The 12,310-nt window shown below is 35.5% G+C and overlaps 1 protein-coding gene across 1 annotated transcript; it reads left to right on the plus strand.

The window, feature by feature from the left end:
• Positions 1 to 10,338: 10,338 nt before the first annotated feature.
• Positions 10,339 to 12,072, plus strand: LOC121429092. Its single transcript, XM_041625995.1, has 4 exons — positions 10,339 to 10,404; positions 10,670 to 10,777; positions 11,532 to 11,657; positions 12,016 to 12,072. The coding sequence occupies exons 1-4, from the start codon at positions 10,348 to 10,350 to the stop codon at positions 12,070 to 12,072; spliced, it is 348 nt and encodes a 115-aa protein (XP_041481929.1). The 5' UTR covers positions 10,339 to 10,347.
• Positions 12,073 to 12,310: the final 238 nt, after the last annotated feature.

Raw genomic sequence — 12,310 nt, forward strand, 5'->3', positions numbered from 1 at the left:
GCCGGTGTTAACATTTCGTTTCTAAAATTAGATTTTATTTACATTCAATATTAGGTAGGTTTTTGAATAAAAAATGAATTCCATTGAGGTCAAATATTACGAAAAATTGTAGTGAACTTTATCAAAGTGATAAATTTTACATCCTTTCATAGGGACAAATTTATATTCAATGACATTTAGAATTACTGTATTAATATATTGAACACAATATTGATGATGAATGGACACCGATGAAGATTCTTTGTGATCGATATTAATATGATCGGAATCTCACAGGAATCGAATCTGTCCCATCTCATCAACTTTATTGTGTGATTTTTGGTTTAGCCAAAGATTGAAATGTGCAGTATTACAAGCTCAAAAAATTGTTATTTCTCAAACACGTTTGACCAGCTACATATATCGTACCCCACCACATGACTAGCGTCCTTTTGCAAGGCCTTAATCTACATTGATTAGGCTACTCTCAACCTAGGTGTAGTAAATGGTTATCCGGCAGGAAGAAATTTCATGAATGCTCGAGAACCCGATCAGGGTAGCAGTACTAAATATGGGGTAACAGTATATGCTGTACTTAGAAACATTAAACATGTTAAAAGCACTATGTGAATGTAGCATATCATTAAGTAACGGATCAGATTGAAAATAATGTGATAGAATTTACTATGTACTACTGACATGAGATCACGTGATATTCCATAATTCCCATTCATGATTTCTGATGAGTTTCGATGTAAATAAAATTTTAACCCTGTTACTTAGAATGAACAGAGGGCGTTAACCACCCCCAACCCCTCCTTGACGAGCCTCAAGAAAGATTGGTGCCAATGGCGCTCCGACCTAGCAACCATGAATTATTGGGCGCCATTTTGAAAAGTGGTGCGCAGGTCGGTTGGAATGTTACAATACCCTCTTAATGCTAAGAGTCCTGACTTGTATTGACTGGCATGAATCCATAAGGGTGGGGTGTAGCGGGACGGAAGGGGGGGGGTGATGTAAGACTGAACGAGGGAACAGTCTTCTTGGTAAGGGAATGTTGTCAAAAATTATGATAATCCAGTCTAGATATCAAATTCTCTATACCAGTCAAGTACATTCACAAGTACGATAAACTACGATTTCAAATAGTAGGCATGCACGATGATGTATCGAATTTCATGAGTTCTTTAACTTAAGGGGGTACGAGCACGATCATAAAGAAATCATATCTTGTCGAGATAAAGGTCCTTCTCATGACTATTGTATAAATATAGCTTTCTTTTTACTTATGTAGATGTTCTACGGCTACGGACTAGGACTAGACTTCTACAAGTGCAAGACAAGTGCAATAATGAAAAAAGTTAGACAACATTTACAGTCAAAAAAATAAAAACATTGCATGATATGCCCCATAGTTTTATCGGAGGATATACTATCTTCCAAAAAATGAAATAATTTTTGTGCAAGGAACAGCTAGAGGGAGAGACAGGAAATTCAAAGAAGTATTGATACAGATCACACGTTCGTTCCTAAGAAAAAATATATATCCAGCACGCGATTTATTGTGCGTACATAACAGGATCGACACATGACATAGGCCTAATTTTATTAGTGTATGTTTTACTTTGATTCTTAACAAAAATTATACACAAGCAGTTTCTACTCACATGTTCGATCTTTAATACAGCATGTACAGATGTACCAAAATTCAATCCACCTTTGTCAAGGATTAATCAAACGCGACCAAGAATACACAGAAATATGTTTTTAAATCTAAAGCAGGCAAACTAACCGCATGTTTCATAGTGGCATCGAATAAGATCACACACTGTATATCAATTTGGTTGAGGAATCATTGCACTCCATCTGATCATCACAAAGATGAAAGTATTTCAAATCGGTCCTTCTACTCCAATGTAACATCATCCTCGATCCAAAATCAGTTTGAAATTTGCCATACGTACATGACGAACTTTATTTTCCAAAATATTACTGTTAGTCATATGAGCAATATAACGACTATAGTAATTGTTCTTCTCAAGCGTGCCACAAAACCTGAAATGTAAAGCTGCCCCGTGAAATCATATTCTGGGACCGATCGCAGAAAGCGTTGCATTAAAACGAAACTCCGAATCTATGAAACACCCTTTTCCGTCTATTTTGAAGATTGAAAAAAAAATGTATGATTGAACATAAATTTTCCCGCAACGGTGCTCCGAATATGATTATTACAAGCTCTCCATTTACAGCTGTATCTTTATTTCACAAGAAAAGTAGAAATATTTCTCTATGATCAATCTGATTAAGATATTAATCAATAATTATAATGACTGAGCAGTACAGCGTTTTCTTGAGAAAGCGTCACGTTGCAATGATAAAGGACTGCAATGGCTTGCGATATGCGAACTTTGCGTCTGGTAGGTTCGATTGTGTTGGTTAGTACCATTATGGTAGTGACGTAAGATGATGATTGGCTGAAAACGTGAATCGTCATATGCTCTCTATCCAATCAGAGATGGTTCTAAATGGTTGCGACATACATTACAGGGAATACCCTCAAGAGCGGTGTGAAGCAGAATCTACATTTTGATTGGCGATGACTTCTCTAGCCAATCAGAGACACTGTTTACCCTGCAAGGTATGCACCCCATACCATAGGCAGTGTTGTCTGATTCACTTCCTCATCCAATATTTCAAATGATAAAACTGCAGGGAAATTTCTGGCAGAGAAACATGCTTAAATGAATTTCTATTTTCATTCTTCGGGGTACATTAATTGTGATGTTTATTTGCTTACAATTAGTACAAGAAGTCAAACGTGAAAATATGCTATTCAATTTATGTGTTTGTCGTGAGAACGAAAATATTAGTTAAAAGATAAATAAAACGCCTAAAGAGGTAAGAAATTTCATAAAAACAAAGGTCCTTATTAAAAACAAGTTGTGCTCATTTAACTTACTATGATAAGCACCTTATCTCAAATAAACATGTGTAAATATGACTTTGAAAATTGTCATAGAAGGATTTATACATAATTATTATGATTTTATCTCTTACTTCAATACATTTTGTGGTTTTCCCGTTTTTACTTATGTACTGAATATCACCCCCTCCCCTTCCACTGCGAATACTAATGAAAGTAAAACAATAAAAAGATTAAGAAACAATAAATCATAATGAAGCTTGGAAATTAAAACATATTTTCCTAACTGTGAATTTTAAGGTCTTAAATGTTACTAAAAATTTTAGGTCCATTTTTTTAGGACTTGAATCTTTATACAGTATTGTGAAATATGAGTCCTCAACTGGCCTTAGCCAGAAAATGAATGGATTGTTTTTATTTCCATTTTTTCTCAAAGAAATAAAGATTTCAACCGGGATGAAAATCAAGTGCCTACACTGTAAAAACTGTGGTGTTAAAACTGACACCAATTGGTGTTAATAGAGGACCACACCCTGAGGTGTTTACACCCTAGAGATTGAACATAACACCAAAGAGTGTAAATGTAACAACCATAGGTGTTGTAATAACACCTAAAGGTGTAAAACTAAGACCACCAATTTAACACCGGTGTAAAATAACTGGTGTGGTCCTCTATGTACACCGGTTAACACCAGTTTTTTGCTGTGTATAAGGCCCCGGGATTAACCTTACTTCATCTCAAACTGTCATCACACTTCCAACAAAGTCAATAGATATAAAGTCTGTAAAGGATGAGAAAAGATTGAGGAAAAGAATAGAAATGTAGACCACGGCCCGGTAACACAAAGGATCTGCAATTGATAGTGAGGTTCATGTTACGATTGATCATACGCAATAAGCAATGCAATCAGCTCTAAAATCAATCGTTACGCGTACAGCGCTCCATGTACGTGATTATAGCATTATAATTGTGCGTTCATTTATGAGAACAACAAAACGTGCTACCTTAGTCTCATTTGAAGACCCTGTTGAGGTTAGATAAGGAGTAATCAATAACATTTTTAATATCTATCTCGTTTAAGATAAGGCACCCATCTTCCCGAGCACCCACCCCCCCCCCCCACGATCTTCATCATTCTTCATGTCTGGGGTTGGATTTTTATGTCATAGAGCGATTATAAAATAAACTGAAAATAATGCAAGTCTCCTGAATTACATCGTTATATTTGGCTGGATATAATGGTAAATCAAATCAAATTTTAGTCAATAACGTGCGTTAATAAAAAAATAAAGTTGAAAAGGGAAACTATTCCAAACAAACATAATTTTTCCTTATTTTATCGATTTACTTTGTCATAACAGTATTAACCAGCACAAGTTGCATATATCTTTGGGTCTGCTATATATACTACAGTGGTTATCTCTTTGTCTACCTGTGTTAGGAAAGATTCCAACTTACGCTACCGCTTCCGTATCCTCGTTAAGGACAACCGATTCCTGCAAATGAATAAAAGGTCACTCTTTTGGTAAATTACAAGAATATATACCTCATTTTGCTTTGCGCTGGGAGAGAGCTTCATGTAGTTTTTTAACCCTTTTTTTCAATTTATCTTCTCACATCTATTTCACAGTCCATCTTGGTACGGAACGACTTATCTTCAACTTTCCAAAAATGTAAGTAGGCCTTACTTTAGTTATTTTTTAATCACAAATGCGAGATATAATTTCACCAAAGAAATTTTAGCAATAAGCATTAGTAGCCTAAATATGCAAGGGCTCTCATTTTCTGATTTTCAAATTTCATATGAAACTAGAAAATAATTGTAAACTGTTTCTTTCAGTGGTGCATTTTTGAAATATTTTTAAAAAATTGCATTTTAATTATGGTATAATCATGATCCTAATTACGAAATAATTGCGATAATTAACGCTTTCTTTCATAATCGTTTCTCTTCATAATTAATTTGTGCTGACATTCAAATGACACCGATCACTCAAAACCTTTTATTTTTTGGTTTTGAATATATGTCATAGATACTTTCATGGTTGCCAGTTGTCAAGGAAATATTGCTCTTTTGTCGAATTAATATTTGTTGAAAAGTCAAGGTCAATTTCATTTTGCCGTACGCCTATGAATAAAAAAAAAAGTTGTTGAAGAATCTAACTCAGAGAGATCAGAAAAAATTATATAGAAAACTTAATCATAATCCTGAAATTTTATTTGTTAAAAGATTTTTATACGTGCGAAATAAAGACGTAGGCCTGTAAATTTTAGAGAGATTCACACAAAATTATCTCTTTATAAATTAATTCATTATCAGATTTATAGTTTCTTTTTCACCGATTTGAACATCCGCGCACTATTGAATATGAAGATATAATGAGGCATTTTCAAAGGTTAATTATTTATAGAGAAAAATTGATTTTTTTTATCCTCTTATGTATTTTTCCAATAGATTCAAGAGAGTGCTTGAAGAATAGTATTTCGTTTCATAATAGTATTCATTAAATTCGTTCATTTTTAATTATGCAAGCCATTGTGCATGTTACAATATAAATCAACCAACGGTTTATTGATTATTCATATGATTGTAATCGATCATTAAAAATTTGACAATATTAAAAACCCCGCAAAAGGGTGTTGTGGATAAGTCTCTGGACTTTGAACCAAAAGGTCCGGGTTCGAATCAAGCCGCGGTACTCTCGTCCTTTGGCAAGGCGTTTATCTGCATTTGTCTCTCTCCACCCAAGTGTAGTAAAAGGGTGCCAGGTAGGTAGAAATTCCTTGAACGCTCGAGCGGTCGTGCTAATAGTAGCTGTGCTAGGGGTTATAAAAAAATTCACCGCTTAGATCATGTAGACATGTTAGAATAAAAAGATTAAGCGAAATATAAAATGTTGTATATGTTTATTATCTAAAAATTTCGTGCACCAATTTTATGTGTCAATAATATGTACACTAAACTTTTGGGGTCTTTTTTCTTGTATAATAGAAAAGAAGTGCATGTAGGTGCAATGACAAGGATTCGAATCCTGAATGTTTTATGTTTTGTCAGGCGATATAACCACTTGGTCACGGCAACTTCACGATTTTTGTTTTCTCATACGTGGGATGGGGAGAGGGGTAGCCGGTGCAAAATATCTACAGTGAAAATGGAACTTTCTTGTTCAGTTTTTATAACGAATACTGGTTGAAATTAACGTCTCCTTTCAAACATTACGTAGATTTTCTTGCCATAGTTATTACAACGAATTGTCAACTCTTCAATTTCAATGTAGAAAGAAGAAAAATTTTATGGCAAATAATGAAAGAGCATGCAGATTGGAAAAAAAGAGTAGAAAGGGTTGAAGAAAAAGAGACAGAGTTCAAAAGAAAACAGGTAAATGGATTCGTTCGCTTCACTCTCTCGGTTCGGACAGAAAATAGATGAAAAAAAAATACTCTGGATCTCCTTCTATCCTCGGAGTCCAGATGCTATAGTCATACTGACCTGTCCAAAAGTCATGATAGGAAAAAGAAAAACAACTAGTCATAATTCAGCGAAGGGTCGCTAGTCATAATACATGAAGATGGTAGCCAGGCCGGGGGCTTGGCCCCACAATTGGTAGGTATACGTTGCGGGCAAAAAAAAACTAAACAGGGAGCCAGCATTGAGACTGACTAATCGTGAAAAAGACGGTCTTCGGAACTATGCAAACTGTTTATGAATTTGGTGACAACGATGGCCTCTGTAAACTGGCGATGTACATGATGTACACTGCTGACCGACCGACTCTTGCGCGCTTAGTGCGAATAGGCATGGTAGGGGTGAATCATATAGTCATGTAGCCCCCCCCCCCCCCCATTATAATCATAGATTGCATCACATCTCTATCATTATAGTACATCTATGTGGGGCTAACACGTACTTCGACGCGTGCGTCCGAGCGTGCAGCGTGTCAACCGAATTCACATACATGAAGAAAAGAAGAAACGAATTAGAACGAAGAGGCGACGAAAAAAAGTTTTTGAACGGTGATCATTGCGATATTTTTTTCGCGAAAGGAAATGTGCTGATGTATTGGAATAGTAATTGAGTGTAAGAACGGTGGTTTACTTCTCATACGCACCACTCTAAAAGAAAAACCAACACTTAATAAAAAAAGAATATCAAACCATGGTCTGCTAATTGTAAACTTGCTAGTCGTGCATGAAGATAGTTTCTTTTGTCTCAATATAGAGTGCCTTTAGTATACAGAGTACAAACAAAACCTTGTTTAAGTTTATACAACACACTTTGTTGTTTTAACAGTTTCAATAAGTGTTTAGAATAACAGATTTGAATTCATAATGAGGGGCGTCACCCCCCCCCAAAAAAAAAAGAAAAAAGATACACAACGAAGGGGTAAAATGGAGAAATGGAAAGGAAGAGAAACCAATAGGGGCCATCTTCTGTATTAATTTTTTATCATAAAATCTATCACAAACATCACAAACTTTGATTTTTGTATTAAAAAGTGTTAACGTTTTATTTCTCTCTCGCTTCGCCCTCTCGCAGTTGTTGTTTTTTTAGAGAGAGAGATTTTGCCTCATACGCCATGTCTTGCCCCTCCTCCCCAAAAAAGAAAAATGTGCTACTCAATACACCACTGCTAAAACATGCAGGGTGTATGCGATTAATGAGATTCTCTTCAATAATGAACAATTTCCTTTGAAATATATGCATTATGATTGCGATTGTAATTTTTGTTTTGATGGAGATGCATTCGTTCAGTTAGTCAAGTCCATGAATTCATGATTGTTCACTTGGTCTATGTAATCTATTTACAGTACAATGAAAATTATTACCATGCAAATCACAGTGAGATTGTAAGGGGAAGACGACTGAATGTAACCATTTTATTATCAACATAACCAGATATATTAAGGCGAAATCATTTGATAATAATCTACAAAATGTATACTAAAACAAAACACATCATATTACCTTCATATTGATTTTATTCCAATGTATGATGACTCCAATAAATGAGGAAATTGTACATTATATTTTACCAACAATTTGCTTGCTGTGAAAATGATCCCGTTATGATTTTTATACATGTATATAAAGTATATACTAAAGAACTGCATGGTATGTACAGCACAATTTCTTCCGCTAGTCATGCTAGTGTATTGTAATGGACTTTGATCATCGTATACCCTCGTAACAATGAAAAATCAAATGCGATACAATTCAGAAATGATTCGCCCCCATCGACTCTGATTCGGCAAAAGAGAAAATCAAATAGCGGGATCCACTGATGGAGTTTGTAATTATTGTTAGACTAACTTTTTGTTTATTTTTTTAATGCAAATTAGGAAAGATTAGAGAAGAGACAAATCGGCAAGAAAATAATAAAACTGGTATAACAATATTACACGGTGTAACTGGCATTACACGGTGTAACTGTTACAACAATATTACACGGTGTAACTGGTAATACAATATTACACGGTGTAACTGGTTGGATGGCTAATTAATAACTCTTTAAAACAAAAACAAAAAGCGTTTAGTAGAAATTTACCTATGATGTGGCGAGAAGAAAGATAATAAATTTGTCAGGACAAATCATGATTATATGGCAGAAAAGTATTTTTACGATTCATTTGATATTTCATCATGTATTTATTTTGGAGCCCGAGAATAAAGAACCCCATTGAAGGAAACATTTTTTTTCTCCATTTCATGCAAAGAAATGTCACCTCATCACTCTTCAGTCAAATTGACTAGACCAGGGGACAGTTTCATCAAAATTTTTGTCTGACCAGTTGTCAGGTCCAGTGGCTTACCGTGGATCACGGTATGGGGGGGGGGCACCAGCAAAAAATTTGAGTCACGTAGTGAGCGCGCAAAGCGCTTTCAATTGTCAGGTATACTGACCTAATAGAGACATTTTAAGGAAGCACTTGTAGTCATTGTAATCATAAATAAAAAGACGCATCTCAACAGTCAAATAATGCAAGAGAGAAGCGCGAGCTGAACATTTTTGATATTCAGACCTAAAAAGGGACATTATAATCGATTTTGTTAGCATGATACTTACGTGTCTCGATAAACAATGCGAGCGCGAAGCGCGAGCCGAAATTTTTGTATATATTGTCCCAAAACAGGGAGATCTTAAGGACTATATTTTAGGAATCTCTTAATAGTATACATATCTCACCATAGTCATCTAATGCGAGTGCCAAGCGCTTGCTGATTTTGTTAGAATTATATCTGAACACATGAAGCACTTGTGTAGTCATTGTAATAATGATTACCATACGCATCTCACTAATAAAATTTAGATAATTCAGACCTGAAGCGGGCATTCTAAGACTTGCTTGTAGGAATTCACTAAGGCCAAACGTATTTCACTAAGCAAATGATGCGAGCGCGAAGCGCGAGCTGAAAATTTTGTATATTCAGATCATGCAGAAAAAGGGACATTTTGAGGACTTATTTTAGGAATTCACGGAGAGCAGACTTATCTCACCAATCCACTAATACGATACGACAGGAAATGTTTTATATTAAGAACTTAACATGGGGCAATCATTGTAAGTAGTCATTAAAAAAGAAGCATATGTCACTACATAAAACAATAATATATTTGGTGTATATTGACTTGAAACGGGAGTTTTTCGTACAACAGGTTTATTTTGGTTTGGTTTGGTTTTATTTACCGTATAAAAATCACAATAAAATACATTGCACAAGATATGATATTAAATATAAATATATAAGCATGCACATAAAAATATACGGATGGATCACTCTATTCAGAGCCATTGATTTAATGGCTCTGTTCTTCCTAGAGGTCCAGATATATATATTTCTCTAAACAGACAATGCGAGCACCAGGAACAATGACAACATAGGCCCTGAGCAAATTATGTTTCATTAAGTTATGATAAAAATGTTTCCTATGAAATATAACATAACATGATTAAAATGTAATATACCATTAAAATGAATGATTTCTTCTTTCCCCACTACGTTTCTCTTTCTTTCTCCCTCTTTTTCTCCTTTTCCCCGTTTTTTTTTTGGGGGGGGGTCAGTCGATGGGGGGGGGGGGGCACGTGCCCCCGTAGTTACGCCACTGGTCAGGTCTGATATCTTTTCTTGATTCCCATTGGCTGAGAGGCACTGTTACTATAGTAACTGTCGGATAAAATAGGACCTGTCGGATAAAACGTCTGACAAGTCCTTTCATGAAACGCTCCCCAGAAGTCAGATGGGTGCAACTGATATGGCAATCACTGATAGTCACATTTCTGACATAATTATATTCTAGTCAGAAAAACAATCTAAGTAAAATACAACAATAAATTTTAGAATACGACTAGAATGACAGTTGCATCCAGCTGACCCTATTAACTAGTCATTTTAAGTGTATCATTTTGCAATATATTTTTGCTTCTAGAACGAGTATCAAAAGAAATGGCAACTCAGCATTGTGAAACATACCCAAGTGACAGAGACAACGCCGAAAATAAGGTGAGAAAATAGTACTGTTTAATCAGGCATTGAGAGAGTATACGGTAGTGAAATAAAGTATTGGTATACCAGATATATTTAGTTGTCAAAAGTCATTTTGGGCAAACTGGTTTGGAGATATTTTCATAAGCTTAAATCTAAGTGGTAGAAATTCACTCAAATAAAGTTCATTTACTTTTGTTTTTATGTGAGATTATCGTCTCTATCAGTTTGTATTTTATCAGTCTTTTTATCTTTAGTTTTTTCTTCGTTTTTATTTTGTTAGATATCGATACAGGTCCAAGGTTTTCGTCTTGAAATTTATTCAACTCGCCAGACCAAATTCTCCTGCTCCATTGATAAAAATGAAGTAGAAATCGTGCTGAAAATCAAAGTGAGTATATCAATAAAAATGGTAAAATTCACTATGATATTATTCAAAATATTGTTTAAACAAATAATGTCATACAGTATAATGATGCAAATTTGAGCAAATCAAGCAATATGAATAAAGCTATGGATGCAAGTAAAACCATTCACATTAATCAATTTTAAATTGATTAATGTGAATGCTGCCCTCTATAGGCCGTTCTAAGACTTTGACCAACTCACATAATCAGACAAGTGCTGCACAGAATAAACTTATCGAATTTTCATTTTCATATTCATTTTAAGTCATTCACTCCTCGTATGCAAACCTTAATAAGTATAAATCATCTGGGTGCTAAATTATGTCATGACATTAACGGGTCGTGTGGTCTAGTGGTTAGAGCATCGTAAAGTTGTGGGTTCAAATCCCCGTTCTGCCATTCGGATTGTATCAAATTTGATTTCTAAAAAGACCCGAGAATCCTCTCTCGTCTAGATTAGCCACTGAGCCTGATTAATTTCGAAGTAAAATGATCGCCATGTAATTGATTATGTACCAGCTTTGCGTTTATCAGCAAAAAAAAATAAAAAACAATCAAATAAAAAACTGTCAGAAGCGATCAAATATATAGGCCCTATCACTTCTCTCATTTCATCCGTTTTCAAGGCTAAATGAAGGGAGAAAGAAAATAAATAAGTAAATGTCGACCTTTTCTCACTATGAAATACTTTTCTCTCCACTTCACCATTTATTTTGTAATTCCCCCACACTTCTAAAGGAAGAAAAAGAGGTCTTGACAATCGGTGTACAGCCTCAGGACGAAAGAAACATCGGAGTAGGACTAGACACTGCTCCCGAAACTTCGGGGTCGGAGACACACGATGACGATATAATGTCTGAAATTGTAAGTATACAACGCTTATTTCTTCTATTAGCGCCCCACCCCTGTCTTCTTCTCCACGGCGTGTATGGGGGATGGGGTTAGCCAATTTTAGCCAGCGTTAGCGTGGACATATACAAGTCCATGTAAATATGCATGTGACACCTTGTCCAAAGAATGTTATAAACCTCAATTTTCGAGACTTTTTTGGGGAAAAAATGATAGATATTTGTTCCTCCATATACATATAATAGTCAATTCGATGATATTTCATGTCAAATTATACACACTGGTAATGAAAATATGCTGTCACTTGTACTGCATTGCATATATCTTATTATATATTTACCCAAATATTTGTCTAATTTCTCAATTATTATAGGGACCACTGCGATCTGATGGCGGAAGGCATGTTTCTCTGGGATTGCCAGAGGAGTGATCATGGATCATTATTAGCTTGGAGAGGGAGGGGAGGGGACAGCAAGGGGGAGGGGAGGTGGGGTGGGGGTAGAGTGAATGGTAAGACAAAAGATCGGATGAAGGGAGGCAAGTTTCTCTGGAAATGCCTGATCGCAGATAATAATTAGCTTGGAGAGGAGAGGGGAGGGGGCAGTATGGGGGCGGGGGGTAGAGTGAATGGCAAGATATTAGAAGGAAGACAAGTTTCCCTGGGATTG

This window comes from Lytechinus variegatus, chromosome 15 (genome assembly GCF_018143015.1).
Source record: "Lytechinus variegatus isolate NC3 chromosome 15, Lvar_3.0, whole genome shotgun sequence".
NCBI lineage: Eukaryota > Metazoa > Echinodermata > Echinoidea > Temnopleuroida > Toxopneustidae > Lytechinus > Lytechinus variegatus.